Here is a 24,610-nt window from a genome sequence, read left to right on the forward strand (position 1 = left end):
TCAGCTTTTTCTTTTTACATTAGAAATCTGGGTCTGGCTGTACTCTGTTGTTTCTGGATGATGCCATAAGGTTATGAGTTACACATACCAAGAGAGTGAACCCTGATTAATTGAGGGGAAATAAAGCTCTTTGTTTCTGTTTGTTTGTAACTCACCTGCCTGACTGAACAGCGGGAGAAAAGCCCATTTGTTAGAGATACAAACTCCAACCTCTTTAATCAAGGGCTCCCAACCCTGTTCTCTGGGTGCTCCAAGAAGGACCTCCGGCAGAACCCACAGAGCAGACTTGACATTCCTCATAAGTCAAACAGCCCCTTTTCGAACCAAACCTTCCAGACTCTTCTTTAGTGTCATACCAAGGGGCACAAAGCTGTTTGCAAAACCCTTCTTCTGGTGCCTTTGACAATGCACAACTTCATGCTCCAATGGCTGTGCTAACAGAATTGGGCCAGGACAGTGAGTGCAGCCTACGGGCTGTCAATCATGGTGCCCACTGTGTGACCACTGTGGATTTGCATGTGTGCAGAAAGGACTCCTGGCCTGAGGTGCATGGGTCTGGTTATTATTTGTGTGGGGTACTAGTCTCACTCCACCAGCCACAGGTTCCTGAGTTGTTAATCTGTTTACCTAACAATAACTCCTTTGTGCTCTGTATTGATTGGTCAATTGTTAATACATATACTGTATACATTAGCAATTCTCTGGAGTTATCTGGCCAGGAGACACCTGCTAGCCAGGCTGCCCCACTGTGACTCTGCCTGACCAACACGGCTCCAGTGTTTGCGGTTTCACTTCTATAATAAAGGCGATTGTTTAAATACCTACTGAAGGCTCCAGAATTAGTTATCTCGAGCCAGAGCAAAGCACTGAGCACTCTTGCCTGAGAAGAAGTGTCCAACAGATGACAGCAACACATACCTTACTTCTAGGTAGTTGAAATGCCCCGAATGATACACAAGGGAGAACTTGGGAAAGGCTGGCCATATTTAGCAGCTTCTTCATTAGTGAGGACAGCAACTTCTGCTTCTTAATCTTTGTCTCCCCTATATTGTGCATGCAGCTGCCGCAGCAACTTGGGAGCAAGGCCACATATCTCCTTTGTCTTGTGATGCTGCTGCCCTTGCTCCCCAACTCAGCACAGGTCTCACGTTGCAAGCATGTCCAAACCCCAAGTGGATACTGTAGCAGGACCCTGGAATCTGAATAGCCTTCAAATACAGTTCTGAGGTTCACTCTTCCCTAACCATTGTCCCAGCCCAGCCTGTACCTTCTACCAACACTACTAGGAACTCTGGACTACTGAGGCATGCTGCAGGAATGGCCATTCTACAAATAATTAGAAGAAATAAACAGATAAGCAGTGTCTTTTTCTTAAAGCCCCAGCTCCTGGAGATTCTCACATAATCACAGGACTCCATTTTCAGTTCTTTAACACAGAAATTTCTAGCTTTCATGGCTATGGACCCCTCAGTGAGGGATTGCATATAACTCCCCCCATACACTTTATCATCTTTTACATCTCATGATTTTAAATCCAGTCTCATGATTTAAATGGGGTTGACTCATAATGCCACTGTGCAAGACATCTGGGATTCTGTCAGCTCTGGTCATCCACTCTCAAGAAAGTATAGGTTTAAGAACCTGGAACAGGAGCAGAGAAGGGCTTCAAGGACAATCAGGCAAATGGAGAGCCTGAGTTACAACAAGAGACTAGAAGAGCTTAGCTTGTTTAACCTAGCAAAATGGAGCCTGAAAGGCATTTGACTGCTCTCTATAAATACATCAGGGGTAAATGCCAGGGAGGGAGAAGGGCCCAGATCCTAAAAGGTATTTAGGTGACTAACATCCACTGTAAGATAGGTGTTTAAATGCTTTGAGGATCTGGTCCAAGAGCTATTTGAGCTAGAAGACAATGTTGGTACAACAACAAATGGGTATAAATTGGCCATGAAATTGGCTCTGTGGCTGAGGGGAAAGCAGTGGACTTGACTTTAGCAAAGCTTTTGATACGGAATCCCACAGTATTCTTGCCAGCAAATTAAAGAAGTATGGGCTGGATGAATAAACTATAAGGTGGATAGAAAGCTGGCTAGATCATCGGGCTCAACGGGTAGCGATCAACGGCTCCATGTCTAGTTAGCAGTCAGTATTAAGCAGAGTGCCCCAAGGGTTGGTCCAGGGGCCGGTTTTGTTTAATATCTTCATTAATGATCTGGAGGATGGCGTGGATTGCACTCTTAGCAAGTTTGCAGATGACACTAAACTGGGAGGAGTGGTAGATATGCTGGAGGATAGGGATAGGATACAGAGGGACCTAGACAAATTAGAGGATTGGACCAAAAGAAATCTGATGAGGTTCAACAAGGACAATTGCAGAGTCCTGCACTTAGGTCGGAAGAATCCCATGCACTGCTACAGACTAGGGACCAAATGGCTAGGCAGCAGTTCTGAAAAGGACCTAGCGGTTACAGTGGACAAGAAGCTGGATATGAGTCAACAGTGTGCCCTTGAAGAACTACTAATTGTGTATGTATTCAACATAGATGAGGCCTCATCTGGAATACTGTGTCCAGTTTTGGGCCCCACACTACAAGAAGGATGTGGAAAAATTGGAAAGAGTCCAGCGGAGGGCAGCAAAAATGATTAGGGGGCTGGAGCACATGACTTCTGAGGAGAGGTTGAGGGAACTGGGATTGTTTAGTCGGCAGAAGAGAAGAATGAGGGGGGAATTTGATAGCTGCTTTCAACTACCTGAAAGGGGGTTCCAAAGAGGATGGATCTAGATTGTTCTCAGTGGTAGCAGATGACAGAACAAGGAGTAATGGTCTCAAATTGCAGTGGGGGAGGTTTAGGTTGGATATTAGGAAAAAAACTTTTTCACTAGGAGGGTGGTGAAGCACTGGAATGGGTTATCTAGGGAGGTGGTGGAATCTCCATCCTTAGAGGTTTTTAAGGTCAGGCTTGACAAAGCCATGGCTGGGACGATTTAGTTGGGAATTGGTCCTGCTTTGAGCAGGGGGTGGGACTAGATGACCTCCTGAGGTCCCTTCCAACCGTGATATTCTATGATTCTATGAATAAATTTAGGCTGGAAATAGGAAGAAGGTTTCTAAACAGAGGAATGAGGCTCTGGACCAGCCTCCCAATAGGAGCAGTGGGGGCAAGAAACCTTACTGGTTTGAAGATGGAGCTTGATAAGTTTATGAACAGGATGATATGACGATAGAAGTTGCCTGGATCTGATGACCCAGGAGGTCCCTTCCTGTCCTGTGTTCCTATAATTTGGGAGCTCTTGGGATTTGCAATAATGGATCAGCTCCACTGTAGCTGAGTGGGGGCTCTCTCTGCAGCCACACATTTGCTAATTGCAGAGTAGGAGCTATTACACTAAGGTGCTCATGTGCACTGTGAGTAGAATTCAAAGTGTTTCTGCATGTGACATCTAATCACAACATTCATGGGGCTTATCGTGTGATCATGCCCTATCTTTCACTGCTATGAATGGACGGACTCCTTACCCAGTCCAAAGGATGAAGTCCGGATCAGGCAGGATGGCCTTCATGGCATAAATGGAGGAGTTTATGAGACGCCAAGGAGAATCACACATGTAATTTCCCCATGGGCCTGCATTGTACGCTGGCTTGGAGCCAGCAGATGGACACACCTGGAGAGGGTCGGTTGCCACTCTGTATTCTGGGTCCAAATGAAGGTCTGTGATATGCCAAAAGTGACCTGCCAAAGATAGAACAAACATCATAGTGCAGTGCAATCAAACACCTGAAGTAGCTGTGCCAGCTGGGAAGCCACTATACAGCTATACTTCTACTTCTTATTCCAAAACCAGCATCATATGGGAAGTTTACTGACATAATTATCAAGCCCGCAGTAGAGGCTCAGTGGGGAGGGCACTGGCCTGGCAGTTGGGAGACCTGGCTGCAATTCCCTCCTCTGCCACAGACTTTCGGTGTGACCTGGGGTAAGTCATGTAGTCTCTCCAAGCCTCAGTTCCCATCTGTAACAAGGGGATAATAGCAGTGCCTTGTGTCCCGGGGTAAATACAGTACAGAGCGTTAGATGTTCAGATACTGCGCTGATGGGGGCCAGGTAAGTACCGTAGACAGACAGGATAATACTATACAGCATGTCCAAATAAACACACACTCTTGGGCAGTGCAATTCAAACTAAGCTCTCAGTGCGCACAGCTGCAGAGACTGATGGTCAGTTAGAGCTAACAACACAATGTAACTGCAGTGAGTGGACAATCCCTGACCTAGGTAATCCCTACCAGAAAGTTAAACATGCCTTGTGTCTTCAATAAACGCAGCAGTGCTGCATCATGAGAGGGTTGGGGGCTTCTACTTCCACCATAAGACCCCATACTACAGTCAGGCAAATGATAAACAGAATTATTATCAGTGTGACTTTCCAAAAGCAGCCCTCCAGCACGCAGCCTAGTAGAACCCCTTGCCAAGCCAGAGAGCAGTATGTGGATTCTGGGCAGCTAAATCTCAGCTAGGGTCAGAGGCAAAACAAAGAGCCTCCCTGAACTGAGCAATCTGGAAGAGGAGAGATGGGGTTTGTTCCCAGGAGTTCCCCAGGGCAGAAAAGCTGCCCTGTGTTCATCTCCCTATTGTTCCTTGGTATTTGCAGGAAGGGAACGTGGCAGAGGCTTTGCTGAATGGTGCTGTGTTGGTGGAACAAGGCCTCTGTAAGTGGAAGACCCAGAGAGGATTTTGGGTTTTCTTAACTGCAGCCTCCCATGCAGTGCCTTAGCCTTTTCTTCTTGGGCAGTGCACACCTGGTTAACTCCAACATTTTGGAGGAGCCTCCTGCAGATGGAGCTCAGGTGCTGTTAGTCACCACTGCTCTGTGCAGGTGACACGGCCACCCTGGCAGTGCAACAGTGGGAGATTTCTAAACATGCTGGTATAGACACTGTGAGGCAGAGCCGGCTCTACAGTTTTCGCCGCCCCAAGCAGCGTGCCGAATTGCTGCCCTGGGCGGCGGGGGCAGTCTGTGTGCCCTTAGGGCGGCAGGCGCGTTTCCGCGGTGGCAATTCGGCGGCAGCTTCTATGTTTAGCTGAAGCAGCCCGGACAGCTAAACATAGAAGCTGCTGCCGAACTGCCCTCAGCGCGGAAACGTGCCTGCCACCCTAACGGTGCACGGACTGCCCCCACCGTCTGCAGCAGCAATTCGGCACACGGCTTGGGGGCAAAACAACAGGGACTGCCGCCCCTGCAGAATGCCACCCAAGCACCAGCTTGGAATGCTGGTGCTGGAGCCGGCCCTGCTGTCAGGCTGGCTATTCCTGCACAGAGCTTGGACTGGCAGGGTTTCTGCTGGTTCCTTCCCTTGGAGGGGCTGGGTTCTGCGAGGATGAGTGAACTGTTTCTTTAAAATCTGCAGCAAGACGAGGGTAAGGAAGTTTTCAGGCAGTAGCTGCATGCTTAAGCAGGAACAGACAGATGCCAGGCAACTGCAGGGAGATGACTGTTGTCCTTATGCTAATCAAGTTCCTTGTTCGGTGTTGGAAGAAAGTGACTCCTCCTGCAATTCTTTACTGTGTTCTCTGCACATGGGGGTTCTGGGGAAGCCAGCACTCTCTGAGCTGAAGCTCTTTGCCCCACAATATTTTTTGACCCACAGCCACACACCCACCTCCTGCTGCCAGGATCCCATCCCCCAGTGGAATCCGCAAATAAGCAGCTGCAGTTTAGTGGAGTGGGAGAATGGAGGAGCAGGCCATAGAGCCAGCCCTTTCTAAGGGCTCCCTTTTGGTTTTTGCTCCTCTTGGTTGTAGCAGTGAAGCAGAGCCCCTGCCCTCCATTTACAAAATGTTAGCCTGGCCTGGCTGTCTGCTGAGTAGCATTTCAGGGAAAGAGTTTAGTTCTGACTTGATCTTCTCCCTGTGGGGAACCATTTCCCTGACTCCCTGAGCTCCTGCAGTAACTGAGCCCTTGTCTACTCTGTGCACGCACACAAAAACCATTCCTAATGGAGACTCTCAGAGTAGTATCTGGAAAGAAACTAGCTCTGGTTGAAGTCATATTGCAGATGGCAAGTGAGTTCTGGGCTCCATCAGCTACAGGTGAGCTCTTGACTGACCCCTGCCTCTATACAGAAAGGATGGGCTCCACTTAAACCAAAACCGAACCAGACTGGTGGCATGTAAAAATGAACATAGAGATGTTTTTAAATTAAGGGCTGGGGAAAAGCCAGCGAGTATGGAGAAGCACATGGTTCAGACAGCGACATCCCTTAGAGGAGGATTTATTAAAGGAGATTCTTTATATCCTAGTAAAGAGAACATAGAAGTTGATAAGGTACTGGTAGGAACTGAAGAGAAAAAGTTAAACACGAAAAAAGTCCCATTGCTACATCACAACTTCAGACTGACAAATTTTATAAGTGCTTGTCTACAGATACAGTAAGTTTAAATACTACGATGGGCGCTGTTATGGTATAATTTCCCACTCTGAACCTTGGCGTCCGAAAGATGGGGTACCAGCATGAATTTCTCTAAACTTAATTACCAGCTTAGATTTTGTAGTGCTGCCACCAACCAGGACTTGCAGTGCCTGGTACACTTTGGTCCCCCCAAAACCTTCCCAGAGGACCCCAAGACCCAGACCCCCTGGATCTTACACAAGGAAAGTAAACCCTTTCCCCCACCGTTGCCTCTCCCAGGCTTTCCCTCCCTGGGTTACCCTGGAAGATCACTGTGATTTAAACTTCTTGAATCTAAAAACAGAGAGGAGTGCACCTTGCCCCCTCTTCTTTCCCCCTCCCCAAGAGGTAATACAGATTCAAGCTCTGTGAATCTAAAACAGAGGGATTCCACCTTCCCCCTCCCTTCTCTTTCCCTGGTGAGTACAGACTCAATTCCCTTGAGCCTCAACAAGGGGAAAAATTAATCAGGTCTTAAAAAGAAAAGCTTCTAATAAAAGAAAGAAAAAAGTAAAAGTTGTCTCTGTAATTAAGATGGTAAAGGTTATAGGGTCTTTCAGCTTATAGACACCAGAGAGAAGCCTTCCCCCCAGCCCAAATACAAATTAAAATCCTTCCAGCAAAATACACATTTGCAAATAAAGAAAACAATCAAAAAGACTAAACCGCCTTCTACTTATACTTACTATTTGAACAGAAAATTAGAGAGCCTGTAAGTACATCTGGTTACTCTCAGAACCCAGAGAGAACAACAGACAAACAAACAACACAAAACAAGACTTCCCTCCCCCGAGATTTGAAAGCATCTTGTCTTTTGATTGGTCCTCTGGTCAAGTGGTCCAGGTTCACTGCTTGTAACCCTTTACAGGTAAGAGAGACATTAACCCTTAACTATCTGTTTATGACACGCCCCCCAAATCGCAGACAGTGGGGAGCCTCACTGGCGGTGATTTCTTCCTAGAACTTTAGAATAAACAGATTAATACAACACATGCACCTTTACATATACTACTAAGAATGTAAACTACAAGACTTTTTATATTTTAAGGACAATTTTTAACCAGTGCATTTTGGGAAACTTTTACGAGAGAGTGCATCAGCTACTTTGTTAGAAGCTCCCGAAATGTGTTGAATTTCAAAATCAAAATCTTGGAGAGCTAAACTCCATCGAAGAAGTTTTTTGTTGTTCCCTTTGGCAGTATGAAGCCACTTTAACGCAACATGGTCGGTTTGTAGCTGGAATCGCCATCCCCACACGTATGGGCATAGCTTTTCCAGGGCGTACACAATGGCGTAGCATTCCTTTTCACTGATGGACCAGTGGCTTTCCCTTTCAGACAGGTTTTTGCTGAGAACACGACAGGATGGAAGTTGTGATCCGGTCCTTCCTGCATTAGAACTGCTCCTACACCACGCTTAGATGCATCTGTGGTTACTAGGAATGGTTTGTTAAAGTCCAGGGCCCTTAGCACAGGGTCAGACATGAGCGTCGCCTTAAGCTGGGTAAAGGCCTTCTGACACTTATTAGTCCATTTAACTGCATTCGGCTGGGTCTTTTTGGTCAGGTCAGTCAGTGGGGCAGCGATTTGGCTGTAGTGTGGTACAAATTGCCTGTAATACCCAGCCAAGCTTAAGAAGGATTGGACCTGTTTCTTTGACTTTGGGACAGGCCACTTTCAGATAGCATCCACCTTGGCCTGTAGGGGGTTTATGGTTCCTCGACCCACCTGGTGTCCCAGGTAAGTTACTTTGTTTTGGCCTATTTGACACTTTTTGGCCCTAATAGTTAGTCCTGCCTGCCTGATGCGTTCAAAGACTTTTTCCAGGTGTTTTAGGTGTTCGGGCCATGAATCAGAAAAAATGGCCACATCATTGAGGTAGGCAACTGCATATTCTCCCAGTCCTGCTAGTAGATCATCTACCAGCCTTTGGAAGGTGGCAGGTGCATTTCGCAGCCCGAAAGGAAGCACATTAAATTCATACACCCCCGCATGGGCGATGAATGCTGACCTCTCTTTGGCAGGTTCATCTAGCGGTACTTGCCAGTACCCCTTGGTTAAGTCTATTGTAGAGATGAACTGGGCCCGTCCCAACTTCTCCAATAGCTCATTGGTGCGTGGCATTGGATAGTTGTCTGGACATGTTACCGCATTTAGCTTACGGTAGTCCACGCAAAAGCGTATTTCTCCATCTGGTTTGGATACCAGAACCACTGGAGATGCCCATGCACTGGTAGATGAGTGGATTATACCCATCTGTAGCATGTTTTGGATCTCCCGTTTTATAGCAGCTTGGGCATGAGGGGACACCCGGTAGGGTGGGGTTCTAATTGGGTGAGCATTACCTGTGTCAATAGAGTGGTATGCCCGTTCAGTCCGTCCAGGGGTGGCTGAGAACAATGGGGCAAAGCTAGTGTACAGCTCCTTGATTTGTTGTCGCTGCAGACGTTCCAGGGTTGTGGAGAGGTTCACCTCTAACACGCCACCGTCACTTTTTCCTTCGTAGTAGACACCTTCAGGCCACTCAGCGTCATCTCCTCCCTGGGCTGTAAACTGACAAACCTGTAAGCCTCTGGAATAAAAGGGCTTGAGAGAATTAACATGGTACACTCTGGGCTTTAGGGAGGAATTGGGAAATGCTATGAGGTATTTAACAGCTCCCAGGTGCTCCTGGACCGTGAATGGCCCTGCCCATGATGCTTCCATCTTATGGGCCTGTTGCACCTTCAAGACCATAACCTGGTCTCCTACCTTGAAGGAACGCTCCCTGGTATGTCTATCATACCAGGCCTTTTGCTCTTCCTGAGTATCCTTTAGGTTTTCTTTAGCAAGGGCTAAAGAGTGTTGGAGGGTGCTTTGTAGGTTGCTTACAAAGTCTAGAATGTTAGTTCCTGGAGAAGGTGTAAACCCCTCCCATTGCTGCTTTACCAACTGTAATGGCCCCTTAACCTTGTGGCCATACACAAGTTCAAACGGTGAAAACCCTAAACTGGGATGTGGTACAGCCCTGTAGGCAAAAAGCAACTGCTGCAACACTAGGTCCCAGTCATTGGAGTGTTCATTCACGAATTTACGTATCATGGCCCCCAAAGTTCCATTAAACCTCTCCACCAGGCCATTGGTTTGATGGTGGTAAGGAGTGGCAACCAAGTGATTCACCCCAGGAGTTTCCCACAGTTCTTTCATGGTCCCTGCCAGGAAATTAGATCCTGAATCTGTAAGGATGTTGGAGGGCCAACCTACGCTGGCAAAAATGTCTGTTAGGGCCTGGCACACAGCTTTAGCCCTGGTGTTGCCTAAAGCTACTGCTTCCAGCCATCGGGTAGCAAAGTCCACGAAAGTCAGTACGTACTGCTTTCCTCTGGGGATCTTTTTTGAGAAAGGACCCAGAATATCCACAGCTACTAGCTGAAATGGGACCTCAATTATGGGGAGTGGCTGGAGAGGGGCCTTGACCTGGTCTTGGGGCTTTCCCACTCTTTGGCACACCTCACAAGACCGGACATACTTGGCAACGTCCTTACCCATCCCCTCCCAGTGGAAGGACTTCCCCAACTGGTCTTTGGTTCTGTTCACCCCAGCATGGCCACTGGGGCTTAAAAGCTTAAGAGCTTTTCCCTGTACTTAGTTGGAACCACCAACTGTTTTTGTGGATGCCAGTCTTCCTGGTGTCCACCAGAAAGAGTTTCCTTGTATAAAAGTCCTTGTTCTATAACAAATTGGGATCGGTTAGAAGAGCTGAGAGGCAGAGGGGTGCTCCGTGCCGCCGCCCAAGCTTTCTGAAGGCTGTCATCTGCTTCCTGCTCAGTCTGGAATTGTTCCCTTGAGGCTGGAGACACTAGTTCTTCCTTAGACTGTGGACTTGGGCTTGGTCCCTCTGGAAGCGATGTAGGTGATGGAGTTGTTTTCGTTGCTGGTGAGCCGCTCTCCGCTGGTACACCAGGTGGTATTTCAGGCTCTGGCTGAGCCTCTTGGGTATGGTTGTTTGCTGCTTCTGCCAGTGCAGGCTCGCTGGCGCCCTCTGGCATTGGGGTCGAAGATGGGTTTACAAGCACTGGCATCAGTGCTGGCAATAGTTCTGGTGCTGGTTGTTTTTCCAGGTCCTGGTTTGGGACTGGAGGCACTGTGGCTGTTTCAGTCGTTGGTAGGGGATCCGGGTCCACTACCTCTGTCTGGGTTTTTGGTAACACAGACGGGGCCCCTGTGGATGGCTCAGGAACAGGGATGGGTCTGGAAGCTTGCCTGGTTTGGCTGCGGGTAACCATTCCCACCCTGTTGGCCCGCTTCACTTGGTTGGCCAAATCTTCCCCCAGTAGCATGGGGATGGAATAATTGTCATAGACTGCAAAAGTCCACATTCCTGACCAGCTTTTGTATTGGACAGGCAGTTCAGCTGTAGGCAAGTCTACAGCTTGTGACATGAAGGGGTAAATTGTCACTTGGGCCTTTGGGTTGATGAATTTGGGGTCCACCAAGGATTGGTGGATAGCTGACACTTGTGCCCCCGTGTCTCTCCACACGATAACCTTCTTTCTGCCCACTCTCAAAATTTCCCTTTGTTCCAAGGGTTTTTCAGAGGCATCTGGGCCTGGGGATCTTTGGTGTGATGGTGGTGTAATGAACTGCACTCGGTTGGGGGTTTTGGGGCAGTTAGCCTTTATGTGTCCTAGTTCATTACACTTAAAGCATCGCCCAGCTGACTGATCACTGGGCCGAGGTGGGTTACTGCAGACTGGTGAGGTGGGATAATAGGTAGTCTGGGACTTTCCTTGGGTTGTAGGTGGGGTCTTGGGTTGCCCTCGGTTATAGGGTTTATTGTCAGTGTGCCCCTTGTGGTATTCGCTCCCCTTGACAGTAGCTTTATTTTTTTGTCACTTCCACCCATTTGGCTCCAATCTCCCCCGCCTTGGTTACAGTTTTGGCTTTCCCATCTAGTATATACCTTTCTTTTTCCTCAGGGACACCTTCTAAGAACTGCTCCATTTGTATTAGGAGCTGCAGCTCGTCCATATTATTAACCTTTGTTCCTGATATCCAGGCCTCATAATTCTTTCCAATGTGGTAGGCGTGTTGGGGGAATGACACATCTGGTTTCCATCTTAGGGCTCTGAACCACCGACGCGCATGCTCAGGTGTTATCCCCATTCTGAGTCTGGCCTTGGTTTGAAAAAGTTTATAATTGTTCACGTTTTTCTTAGGCATTTCAGCCGCCACCTCTGCTAAGGGTCCAGTCAGCTGTGGCCTCAGTTCTATCATGTACTGGTCTTCAGGGATGTTGTACCCATGGCAGGTCCTTTCAAAATTTTCTGGGAAGACCTCAGTATCGTCACCTGCCTTGTAGGTGGGAAATTTCTTGGGATGTGGAACAATAACTGGCAAAGGATTGCTAGGATCGGCTGTGTTCTTCTGCTTAGCTTGTTCTAATTTCAGGGCCTGCTGGTGGGCCGCCCTCTGGAGTTCTATCTGTCTTCTGTGGGCTGCCTCTGTCTTTTTCTCTCTCTTCCTTCTCTCTTTCTTTTATCTCCAGCTCTCTCCTGTGGGCAGCCTCTCTTTCTCTTTCTCTCAGCTCCATTTCTTTTTTTCTCAGTTCCATCTCTTTTTGTTTTATTTCTAGTTCTTGTAGTTTCTTTTCCATGTCTCGCTTGTGGTCTGCATCTTTGATTTGTGCCTCTGCATCCAGTCTTGCCCGTTCCTGTTTCAGTGCATCCTTGGTAGGAATGGTTCCTGCTTTCTTGTGTTGGGGCGCCCTCTGGTGTTTACTGACTGAAATGCTGCTTCTTTGTTGCCTTCTTAGGGTTGCTTAGCAACAGTGTCTTTTTTAACACTTTTTAACTAGCCTTTCCCGATAGAATAAAAAAAAAAGAAATTCTTTGATTTGCAAATATGTTTTGCTGGTCTCTGCTGTTCACAGCTTAAGCCTGCTTTGTTTAACAAAAGACCCTCGTTAAACTTAATGTCTGCCTTCAGACTACTCAGAAGGAAGAGAGAAAAAAAAACCCTGCAGACTTGCTTTTAAAAACCCCTTTCTCTCTGCTTGTAAGCAGCTAGCAGAGAAAAAGAAAAATAATAATCTTACTGGCTTTTGGATTCCATCTATCCTACACGCTGCCACCATGTCATGGTATAATTCCCCACTCTGAACCTTAGCATCCAAAAGATGGGGTACCAGCATGAATTTCTCTAAGCTTAATGACCAGCTTAGATTCTGTAGTGCTGCCACCAACCAGGACTTGCAGTGCCTGGTATACTCTGGGTCCCCCAAAACCTTCCCAGAGGATCTCAAGACCCAGACCCCCTGGATCTTACAAAAGGAAAGTAAATCCTTTCCCCCACCGTTGCCTCTCCCAGGCTTTCCCTCCCTGGGTTACCCTAGAAGATCACTGTGATTTAAACTTCTTGAATCTAAAAACAGAGAGGAGTGCACCTTGCCCCCTCCTCTTTCCCCCTCCCCAAGAGGTAATACAGATTCAAGCTCCGTGAATCTAAAACAGAGGGATTCCACCCTTCCCCGCTCCCTTCTCTCTCCCTGTCTCCCACCAATTCCCTGGTGAGTACAGACTCAATTCCCTTGAGCCTCTTCAAGGGGAAAAAATCAATCAGGTCTTAAAAAGAAAAGCTTTTAATAAAAGACAGAAAAAAGTAAAAAGTTGTCTCTGTAATTAAGATGGTAAAGGTTACAAGGTCTTTCAGCTTACAGACACTAGAGAGAAGCCTTCCCCCCAGCCCAAATACAAATTAAAATCCTTCCAGCAAAATACACATTTGCAAATAAAGAAAACAATCAAAAAGACTAAACCGCCTTCTACTTATACTTACTATTTGAACAGAAAATTAGAGGGCCTGTAGGTATGTCTGGGTACTCTCAGAACCCAGAGAGAACAACAGACAAACAAACAACACAAAACAAAGACTTCCCTTCCCCGAGATTTGAAAGTATCTTGTCTTCTGATTAGTCCTCTGGTCAAGTGGTCCAGGTTCACCGCTTCTAACCCTTTACAGGTAAAAGAGACATTAACCCTTAACTATCTGTTTATGACAGGCGCACCTGAGTGCCTGGCATTAAATGAGGATATTGATATAATAGGCATCACAGAAACTTTGGTAGAATGCTGATAATCAATGAGACACAGTAATACTAGGGTACAAAATATATAGGAATAACAGAGGCAAAGAATCCTGTGGCACCTTATAGACTAATAGACCTTTTGGAGCATGAGCTTTCTTGAGTGAATACCCACTTCATCGGATGTATGTATTCACTCACGAAAGCTCATGCTCCAAAACGTCTGTTAGTCTATAAGGTGCCACAGGATTCTTTGCTGCTTTTACAGATCCAGACTAACATGGCTACCCCTCTGATACAGGAATAACAGAGTAAGTCATGATGGTGAGGGAGTGGCACTATATGTGAAAGAAAGCACACAATCAAATACAGTATAGTCAAAATCTTAGATGAATCAGTGGAGCCACTGGATGAAGGAGCACTCAGGGAAGACTAGGCCGTTGTGGATGAAGCTAAATGAATTCTTTGCATTGGTCTTCCCTGCAGAGAATCTGGGGAAGAATCCCACACCTGAGCCATCCTTTTTAGGTGGCAAATCTGAGGAACTGTTGTAGATTGAGGTGTCAATAGAAGAGGTTTGGGTACAAACTGATAAACAATAATAAGTCACCAGGGCCAGATACATTCCCCCAAGGGTTCTGAAGGATCTCAGATATAAAATTGCAGAATTGCAGAACTGTGTATGTAACTTATCACTTAAATCAGCCTCTGGAGACTGGAGAATAGCTAATTAAGGCTGATTTTTAAAAAAGGCTCCAGGAGCAATCCTGGCAATTACAGGCCAGGATACCTAACTTCAGTACTAGGTAGATTATGATAATTTCAACCAAAGAACAGAATGATCAGACATATGGATGAACCTGATTTGTTGGTGAAGAGTGAACATGACTTCTGTAAAGGGAAATCATGCCTCACCAATGTATTAGAATTCTTTGAACTGATCAGCAAATGAGGATAAGGGTGATTCGGTGGATATTGTGTATTTGGACTTTCAAAAAGCCTTTGATGAAGTCCCCCACCAAAGGCTCTTAGGCAAAGTAAGGAGTCATGGGGTTAAGAGGGAAGGCCATATCATGGATCATAACTGGTTACAAACAAAGCAGAACGAAACAGTAGTAATAAATGGTCGGTTTTCATAGCAGAGAGAGGTAAATAGCAGGGTCCCTCAGCAGGGCCGGCTTTAGCAATTTTGCTGCCCCAAGCACGGCGACACGCCGCGGGTGGTGCTCTGCCGCTCGCTGGTCCCGCAGCTCCGGTGGACCTCCCGCAGGCATTTCTGCGGACGGTCAGCTGGTCCTACAGCTCTGATGGAGCTGCCGCAGGCGTGTCTGCGGGAGGTCCACTGGAGCCGCGGGAGCAGCAGACCGTCTGCAGCCACGCCTGCGGCAGGTCCACCGGAGCCGCCTGCCGCCCTCCCAGCAACCGGCAGAGCGCCACCCGCGGCGTGCCACCCCAAGCACATGCTTGGTGCGCTGTGGCCTGGAGCCGGCCCTGTCCCCCAGTACTGGAACCAGTGCTGTTCAACATGTTCATAAATAATCTGGGAAAAGGGGTAAACAGTGAGGTGGCAAAGTTTGCAGATGATACAAAAATACTCAAAATTGTTATATCCAAAGCAAACTGTGAAGATTTATGAAGAGATCTCACAAAAGTGGGAGACCGGGCAAGGAAATGACAGATTAAATTCAGTGTTGATAAATGCAAAGTAGTAATGACAATGGAAAACATAATCCCAGTTATACATACAAAATGATGGGGTCTAAATTAGCTGTAACCACTCAAGAAAGAGATCTTAGAGTTATCATGGATAGTTCTCTGAAAACATCTGCTCAATAGTCAAATAAAGCTAACAGAAAGTGAGGAACCATTAGGAAAGGGATAGAAAATAAGACAGAAAATATAATGCCACTATATAAATCAGTGGTATGCCCTCAACTTGAATACTGCGTGCAGTTCTGGTCACCTCATCTCAAAAGAGATATATTAGAATTGGAAAAAATACAGAGAAAGGCAACAAATATCATAAGGGTATGTAACAGCTTCCATATGAGAAGAGATTAAAAAGACTGGGACTGTCCAACTTGGAAAAGAGAAGACAGAGGCGAGATATGATTGAGGTCTATAAAATCATGAATGGTGTGAAGAAAGTGAATAAGGAAGCATTATTTATCCCTTCACATTACATAATGTAGGAGATGACCCACTGATCACCCAGTGAAATTAATAGGCAGCAGGTTTAAAACAAACAAAAGGAAGTACTTCTTCACATAGTGCACAGTCAACCTGGAAAACTTGTTGCCAAGGGATGTTACGAAGGCCAAAAGTATAACTGGCTTCTAAAAAGAATGAGAGAAGTTCATGAAGGATAAGTCCATCAATATCTATTATCCAAGATGATCAGGGACACAGCCCCATGCTGTGGGTGTCCCTAAGCAACTGATTGCCAGATGCTGGACGTGGACGCCAGGGAATGGATCACTCGATAAATTGCCCTGTTCTGTTCACTGTCTCTGAAGCATCTGGCACTGGCCACTGTTGGAAAATAGGATACTGAGCTACGTGGACCATTGGTCAGACCCAGTATGGCCATTCTTATGAGATTCCAACATCCCAGCAGCAGCAGAGTCCCCACAGTTCTGGTGTACAGTATTTCCAGGATGGCTGACAGGATGGAGCAGGACTGATTGAGACATGGTACACTGTTGGCAGCACATTCATCACCCAGCAGGTTAAGGTCTATGGTTTGGCGCTCCTCCTTTCCTTAAAGGTTCCCCAGTTCCTAATAAACCTAAACCCCTCCTCTAAACACCATCGTCTCACCCACACATTGAGATCTTGCAGTGCTGCCTGTCTAACTGGCCCTGTGAGTGGAACTGGAAGCATTTCGGAGAATAGGTGCCAACTTCTGTTGGCACCGGTGGTGTTCATTCCCCCCTGTCCCCAGCCCCACCCCAACTCCACTCCCTCCCTGCCCCATTGGATCCTTCTCCAAATCCCCGCCCTGGCCCCGCCTCGTCCCCAAGTGTGCTGCATTCCTCATCCTTCCACCTCTTTCCCACGCTTGCCATGTGAAACAGCTGTGAAGGAGGGGGGAGAAGCACGACACGGCAGCACCCACCAATTTTTCCCTGTGGGTGCTTGTAACGAGGCGGTGTGGCTCCCCTCCTCATCTGTGAGGGTCGAGCCCCGTCACTCACCCAGAGGGGCGGAGCCACCAAGCAGAAGTCCCGCCCCTCAAAGGGTCAAGCAGCGACCCGGAAAGATAAAAGCCGGCCCTCAGCCCTCAGTTGGGGCCCAGCCACCGTCAGGAGCAGACCTGTCAGCGGGAGCTCCTGACTGGGAAGCTGCTGTGGCCGCAGGCCGGTGTCCGGACTGGCCGGGGCCTCCTGACGCTCGCTATACCGAGGAGCCGCCAGAGCTTCCCTGCGCTCGCTATACCGAGGAGCCGCCAGAGCTCCCCTGCGCTCGCTATACCGAGGAGCCGCCAGAGCTCCCCTGCGCTCGCTATACCGAGGAGCCGCCAGAGCTCCCCTGCGCTCGCTATACCGAGGAGCCGCCAGAGCTCCCCTGCGCTCGCTATACCGAGGAGCCGCCAGAGCTCCCCTGCGCTCGCTATACCGAGGAGCCGCCAGAGCTCCCCTGCGCTCGCTATACCGAGGAGCCGCCAGAGCTCCCCTGCGCTCGCTATACCGAGGAGCCGCCAGAGCTCCCCTGCGCTCGCTATACCGAGGAGCCGCCAGAGCTTCCCTGCGCTCGCTATACCGAGGAGCCGCCAGAGCTCCCCTGCGCTCGCTATACCGAGGAGCCGCCAGAGCTCCCCTGCGCTCGCTACACCGAGGAGCCGCCAGAGCTCCCCTGCGCTCGCTACAACGAGGAGCCGCCAGAGCTTCCCTGCGCTCGCTACAACGAGGAGCCGCCAGAGCTTCCCTGCGCCCGATACAACGAGGAGCTGCCAGAGCTTCCCTGCGCCCGATACAACGAGGAGCTGCCAGAGCTTCCCTGCGCTCGCTATAAACGAGGAGCTGCCAGAGCTTCCCTGCGCTCGCTATAACGAGGAGCTGCCAGAGCTTCCCTGCGCTCGCTATAACGAGGAGCTGCCAGAGCTCCCCTGCGCCCGATACAACGAGGAGCTGCCAGAGCTCCCCTGCGCTCGCTATAACGAGGAGCCGCCAGAGCTTCCCTGCGCTCGCTATAACGAGGAGCTGCCAGAGCTCCCCTGCGCCCGATACAACGAGGAGCTGCCAGAGCTCCCCTGCGCCCGATACAACGAGGAGCTGCCAGAGCTTCCCTGCGCTCGCTATAACGAGGAGCCGCCAGAGCTTCCCTGTACTCGCTATAACGAGGAGCTGCCAGAGCTCCCCTGCGCCCGATACAACGAGGAGCTGCCAGAGCTCCCCTGCGCCCGATACAACGAGGAGCTGCCAGAGCTTCCCTGCGCTCGCTATACCGAGGAGCTGCCAGAGCTCCCCTGCGCTCGCTATACCGAGGAGCCGCCAGAGCTCCCCTGCGCTCGCTATACCGAGGAGCCGCCAGAGCTTCCCTGCGCTCGCTATAACGAGGAGCCGCCAGAGCTCCCCTGCGCTCGCTATACCGAGGAGCCGCCAGAGCTTCCCTGCGCTCGCTACAACGAGGAGCCGCCAGAGCTTCCCTGCGCTCGCTATAAACGAGGAGCTGCCAGAGCTCCCCTGCGCCCAATACAACGAGGAGCCGCCGGAGCTTCCCTGCGCCCGATACAACGAGGAGCCGCCAGAACCGTCCGGCCCCTGCTACGGCCTCGAGGACCCCCCGGAACAGGCCTGGCCGGACTTCCCAGAGGAGCTGCCAGACTTGCCACCCAGCCCTGGCCGTGAGGAGCCTCCGTGGTGGGACGTCCCCGAAGCGGGTCCCACGAACCACGTAGGCTCGGAGGGGGATACTGGAAGTAGCCCGGGGGCAGCCGACCCGAGTCAGGTTGCAGATTTCCCGATACCCATGGCAGTGTGTTGCAGTCAGGATCCCCACTGACCACCTGCAGCGGTGATCACCGCTTCTAGGGCCCGGGCTGGAACGCAGTGGAGTGGGTGGGCCTGCATTTCCCCTGCCACCCGTCCACGGGTGGCAGAATCCCCCTCCCCCCTCGGCCTGAAGAGGCCAGCTAAACGGAGATAACTGTGTGTTGGTGCCCCGCCCGGACCTAGGGCTGGGCCCTCTTTGACTGTGCCACTGCACGGTCCTGTCCCAAAGGGCCCGAGCGACCCGCACCCTTGCCAGCCCGTCCCTGAACCAAGAGGGCCGGAGCTGAGATAACTGTGTGTTGGTGCCCTGCCCGAACCTATGGCTGGGCACCCTTTGACTGTGCCACTGCTCAGTCCTGTTCTAAAGGGCCCGAGCAACCTGCACCTTTGCCAGCCCGTCCCTGAACCAAGAGGGCCGGAGCTGAGATAACTGTGTGTTGGTGCCCCGCCCGAACCTAGGGCTGGGCCCCCTTTGACTGTGCCACTGCTCGGTCCTGTCCCAAAGGGCCCGAGCAACTTGCACCTTTGCCAGCCCGTCCCTGAACCAAGAAGGCCGGAGCTGAGATAACTGTGTGTTGGTGACCCGCCCAGACCTAGGGCTGGGCCCCCTTTGACTGTGTGCCACCCGGTTCTATCCCCAGGGACCGAGCCACCCGGATGGTGGTCTACAGTTCCAAGGATCTAGACCCTCAGACGACAGGTTGAGGCCAGTGTGGCTCCCCTCCTCATCCGGGAGGGTCAAGCCCCTGCAACGCCCACGCTTACAGTGCTCCAACCCTGGAGCACCCATGGAGTCGGCACCTATGTTTCAGAGAATACCACTAGGGAAGTCCTGGATTTCAAACTCTTTCCTAGCATCCTAAATTTGGCCTACAGGACCTTTCTCCTACCTTTCCCTATGTCACTGGTACCTGCATGTTGTGACTACTGGCTCCTCCCCAGCACTGCACATAAGTCTATCTAGAATCTGCAAGCTTTGCATCCAGCAGGGAATTCACCATGCAGTTCTCCAGGTCATCACAAACCCAACTATCTATATTTCTAATAACTGAATCCTCCACTACTATTACCTCTTCCTAATAAATGGGGTCCCCTCGCCAGAGGGGTATCCTCAGTGTAAGAGGACACCATGACATGATCTGGAAAGAGGCTGCCCTCAGTGGCTGCCCTGGCTGCTTAGGGCAAATTTCTGGCCTGTCTCACTCAGATTTGGGGGGGGGGGGGCAGATGACCCCCCAGTCAGTGAACCTGTGCAGCAGCAGGGCAGGATACAAGCCGAGTGCTTCTCAAGCCCTAGAAGCCGGCCCTGGCTGAGAAACCTGGCCATGTGCCATGGACTTGTGTCCGGGATCCATGCAAGATGCAAGTTGCGGGGAAATGCACTCTGCTCCTCACTGGAGCTGCAGTGCTGAATGTGCAGCTAGAATGAGTCAGGGATCCTTGACTTAACTGCAACCACATAGCTTCCACCCCCCAATCCCTGGGGCCTCACACTTGGAAGGGCAGAATTTTAGTACCAGGTGCATTGCCTCCTTTAAGCTTCAACTATGAGGTGCATTTAATACAGCTATAGAATTACTAGCCACAAACAAGCACTCTCAGCAGTGAGGTCATACCAATTCAAAGCAGTCCCATAACCACAGACAGCTATATACCTCGCCAGCCCTTCCCCCTTCTCTATACTTGAATTGCACATTCCTCAGGGCAGAGTGCGTGTCTGTTATCGGCTGGAGCCAACATATGGTGTCTAAACCCAACACAATTAAAGGAACACTGTTAGCTTGCAGTGTAATTAATGAATTAGGTTGTTCCAGGCCTCTCCCCCAGCCCTAAGGACCCTGTCAATGGTTTGGGTTTTTTAACAATCTTTTTTACAATCCCATTTTCCAGTTTTTTTTTAATATAATTCTCTCCCCTATTGCCCAGTGAAAAACACACATGTGCACACACACAGAACCAGCTCCCTTAGCCACCAGCCCTACTGTGCTGCCAAATAAACCACATGCACAAACTGGACAGAGAAGGCCTTTGCCCGCTAATCTCTCTGTCACTTTGGGGGTAACCTGGGGGTTGCTGGGATAGTCGATACACAGGGTACAAGTACAAAAGGGTGCCTTTTCTTAAGTTTGACATGTTTTTCCAGTAACGGGGGCAGTGCTGAGCTCTCTGCCGTCCTGAGTAGCCCAATGCTTTCTGCCTGTGCGTCAAGGCAGGGGAGGTCTCAACACAATCTTATGTCACTGGTGAGACAGAAATAAACTTTATGAATGCCAGGAGAGCCAGCCATGCACTGCCCCAGAAGTCATGGGTTCGTTTGTATCTTGCAGTTTGTTTAAAGAAATGTGAGCAAGCCAAGTTTAGTTTAGAAATCAAGTTATGGCAAGCCTCCCCTTGAAGAAGGAGCACTTTCCCTATTTCTAGAGCAATCAGGCAGCCACAGAAAGCTCAAGGAGTCTGTTACCTTGGACGGTGGCAACGGCAGCAATTCTGCTGTGGATTAGAAGCAGCAGGAAGCTCAAGGAATCCATCTGGAACAGGGAGTTCTGACAGCTGCTGCTTCTGACTAATTACCCACTTCGTTGTAGAGAAGAGAACCAATCCCAGGACGCTGTCACCTCACCTGACTCCGTGGCAATGTGTCAACACCTCCAGCTTGCCTCAGCCAATGGAGGGTCAATTGCAATCAAGTCTGGGCAATGCTGCTGCTGGGAGTCCATGCAGGGAGAGAGGGGCTGTTTGTTCATATTTAACAGATTGCTCACTTTGCTCTATTTCCTGCAGGCCCTAGCACCCATGCAGGGACAGAGGAGTAGTGGCTTGCACCACCCCCCCTCTCCAGCTTCTGGGGGGCAATTCAATTCTTGGCACAGGCAAGGGTGAACTACAGGCAGGGCCGTCCTTAGGCATAGGCAGAATAGGCAGCCGCGTAGGGCCTCACTCTGCCTGGGGGCACCACTCTGCAGGCAGCCCAGACAGTGTAGAAGCACGGCTGCTGGGTCCTAGAGAGAGCCGAATGCAGCACAGTCTGAGGGACGGGATTGGCTGCTGGGGTCTCTGGGAAGCGGGGGGGTAGGGTTGGGAAAGGAGCTCACCTGTGAGTGTGACTCTTTCCCCCTGGCTGAGGTGAGGTGAGGTGAGGCAGGCTCTCTGGCTCTGGAACCAGTATCCTTTGTTGTCCCCCATAACGTCCATTCTTCTCCCCCCCGCCCCATGGAGCACCCCCTCCTTTCTCCCTCCTCCCCAGGAGCACCCCTCTCTCTCTCCTCCCTCCCCTCCGTCAGGGCTGGGTTGGGTGAGGTGCTGGGGGATAGGTGGGGGGAGGGCTGGCTGGCTGCCTGCTGAGGAATGAAAGTGAAAGTAACTCACTTCCTGGGCAGGCAGCCAGGACTGGAATGTCACACAGGGCTTGGCTGGGGTTAGCCAGATGTGTGAAAAATCAGGATAGGGGATTGGGGTACAGTGATCAGATATCCCTATTTTATAGGGACAGTCCCAATTTTGGGGTCTTTTTCTTATATAGGCTCCTTTTACCCCATCCCTGTCCTGATTTTTCACACTTTCCGTCTGGTCACTCTTGGTGGGGGTAATTGGTACCTATATAAGACAAAGCCCCAAATATCGGGACTGGCCCTATAAAATCAGGACATCTGGATCTATCACCCTAGCTGGGGAGTGCCTCTCCCCCGGGCTGGCAGCTGCTAGCGATCCATCTCATCCAGGGGGAGCTGCACAGGGCAGGATGAGCTGCTGTGGCTCCATGAGTGCCCCGTCCCTGAGATCAGATACTGTGCTAACTTCACCATGGTCCGTAAGGCTGGTGGTGGTGCCCATTGGCGTGTGATTGGACCTGAGGGTTTGCTGCTGCTGTTGCCACTCTGCACCCCAAGAGGTGGATTTTGGGGTCCTGCAGTTTTCCACCTATCTCCTTCTCTACTTTGGACCAGCAGGCTGGGGGGTGAGCCAAGTATGAAAGCAGTACTGTGTTGCCATTTAGATTGTCATTTAACAACTTTGTTTGCCAAAAATTCTTGCTAACAATCCTGAATCCAATTTCAATTTTTTTTAAAAAAAAATCAATATCTTAACCAAAAACAGAAAATTAAGTTGTTGACAATTATTAGTGACAGGTTTGGTTTGAGGCAGCGAGTGGGCCAGTTTTCATCAGAGAAACAAAAAATGTTGACTGACTTTCCTATAGCCTGTTACTCCTGATAAGAGCCCTCCAACAACTGTAATATGCTCATCTCCTTACTAGTGTATAAAGCAGGGGTCGGCAACCTATGGCACACGTGTCAAAGGTGGCAGGTGAGCTGATTTTTGATGGTATGAACCGACAGGCTGAAAGGCTCAGCCCATCACTGCTCTGGTGTTCCGGCTGCTGCCCTATTGCCAGCTGGGATACCATCCATTGGCCCCACTCAGCACCTGCTGCTGGCCTGGGGACCCCCAAGGAACCCCAACCTGAGGGCTGGTGGCGGGCTGAGCAGGGCCGGTGGGGAGTTGAGTGGCTCAGTCTGCTGCCAGTCTGGGGTGCCAGCAGCACTCAGCCTACTGCTACTCCGGGGTTCCGGCTGCCGGCCCCTTGCCAGTCAGGAGCTCAGCTGCCAGCCCCACTGTGCCTCCTGCCAGCCTGGATGAGCAGAATCCCAGGCTGGTAGCGGGCTGAGGGGAGGTTGGCGGCCGGGATCCTGGCTGGCAGGAGTTGGTGGTCAGAACCCCAGACCAGCAGTGGGCTGAGCAGGGCCTGGGATCCTTGTCTAGGGTTCCAGCCACCAGCCCCGCTTAGACCGCTGCCAGTTTGGGGGTTCATTTACTCAGCTGGCAGTGGCCTGAGCAGGACCGGTGGCCAAGACCTCAGATAATAACAATAGTTTATTTATATAATATAGACATAGAGAGAAACCTTCTACAAACATTAAAATGTATTACTGGCATGAGAAACCTTAAATTACAGTGAACTTGGCACACCACTTCTGAAAGGTTGCTGACCCCTGGTATAGAGTGACCATATGTTGTACTAAGATTCTCCTGCTTTTTTTTTTTTCCCTGTGAGTCAGTATAACTTTTGCCAGCCCAGAAGTTGGGCAGCCAATGTTTTACGTTTTCACGATGTTTTCTCCAACTTTCATAAAGTAAATACATAGTTAATATGAGTTAAAAAGGCCAGGGACTCTTCTTTGTGAAGAATCTGTACAGCAGATCATGCTAGAGCTGTGAAAATGTCAGTTTTTGATGGAACTTTAGAGGCAGTGATTTATCATGTATGTTATCATGTGAATGTGCTGCTATTGCTAATGTCTTTCCAAACAAAATAAGGCACAACAGGACTTCTGTAACATTTCTGTGCTACCTTAATCTAGATGAGATGATTCTGTGCTGACTTCATTTTGCTCACTTTGTGCTTTACCTAGGAGTAAAACTAGGGTTATATTTTCCCACTGTTTGGAAACCCAGCTTATTAAACTGGATAATGCCATTGATCTATTTACAGTATAAGGTTGATATAGAGTTGTAACTAACGTTAAGACTGATGCCCATTATACATTTAAAACTAAAAAGTGGCTTTGTAAAAATGACATGGGTTTCCAGCTCTACTGTGTCTCAGTCTTCGCACTAGCTCAAGTTCACAGGCTCACGGCTATCCTATATTAGCTATTTTAAATAATATTTCTGATAATAACAATAATTTAAACAGTTATTTCTTTAAAAAACACCCTTATAAGTTACGTCCTATCGAAAACAACCTTCTGGGTCACAAAAAAGAAAACGGAAAAATGAAATAGGATTAGCTGTAGAAGCACAGAAGGGTTCTATACTTAAGTTTGTACATCATGAAAACAACGAAGTTGATCAAGATCATCATGTAATTTCCCAAGAAAATTTTTATGCAGATGAAGCTCAAGAAACGCAAGAACACACAGAACAATCATTTGAAACAGATGCAGACACAAAACAAGAAATTAAAACAGTTGAAACTGTACTAGCATGGGATATAGATGACATTGGCACATGGCCGCAATCTTTAAACAACGTGTAAGCAGTGTCAAGATAAGCTCTACACTGACATCTGGTGGAAAGAATTTCAGAGAGTGTATTTGCATAGGC

At 49.4% G+C, this 24,610-nt stretch overlaps 1 protein-coding gene across 1 annotated transcript in view; it reads right to left on the bottom strand.

Moving 5' to 3' along the window:
* SMPDL3B (sphingomyelin phosphodiesterase acid like 3B) overlaps window positions 1-21,400 on the bottom strand; it is a 40,623-nt gene extending 19,223 nt beyond the window's left edge. The window contains exons 1-2 of the mRNA XM_030539136.1: window positions 20,967-21,400; window positions 3,519-3,732 (exon numbers count right to left, since the gene is read on the bottom strand). Of these exons, the coding sequence (XP_030394996.1) occupies window positions 3,519-3,732; window positions 20,967-21,033 (281 nt within the window). The 5' untranslated portion in view covers window positions 21,034-21,400. The remainder of the gene's footprint in view (window positions 1-3,518; window positions 3,733-20,966) is intronic.
* Window positions 21,401-24,610: the final 3,210 nt, after the last annotated feature.

This window comes from Gopherus evgoodei, chromosome 20 (assembly GCF_007399415.2).
Source record: "Gopherus evgoodei ecotype Sinaloan lineage chromosome 20, rGopEvg1_v1.p, whole genome shotgun sequence".
Lineage (NCBI taxonomy): Eukaryota > Metazoa > Chordata > Testudines > Testudinidae > Gopherus > Gopherus evgoodei.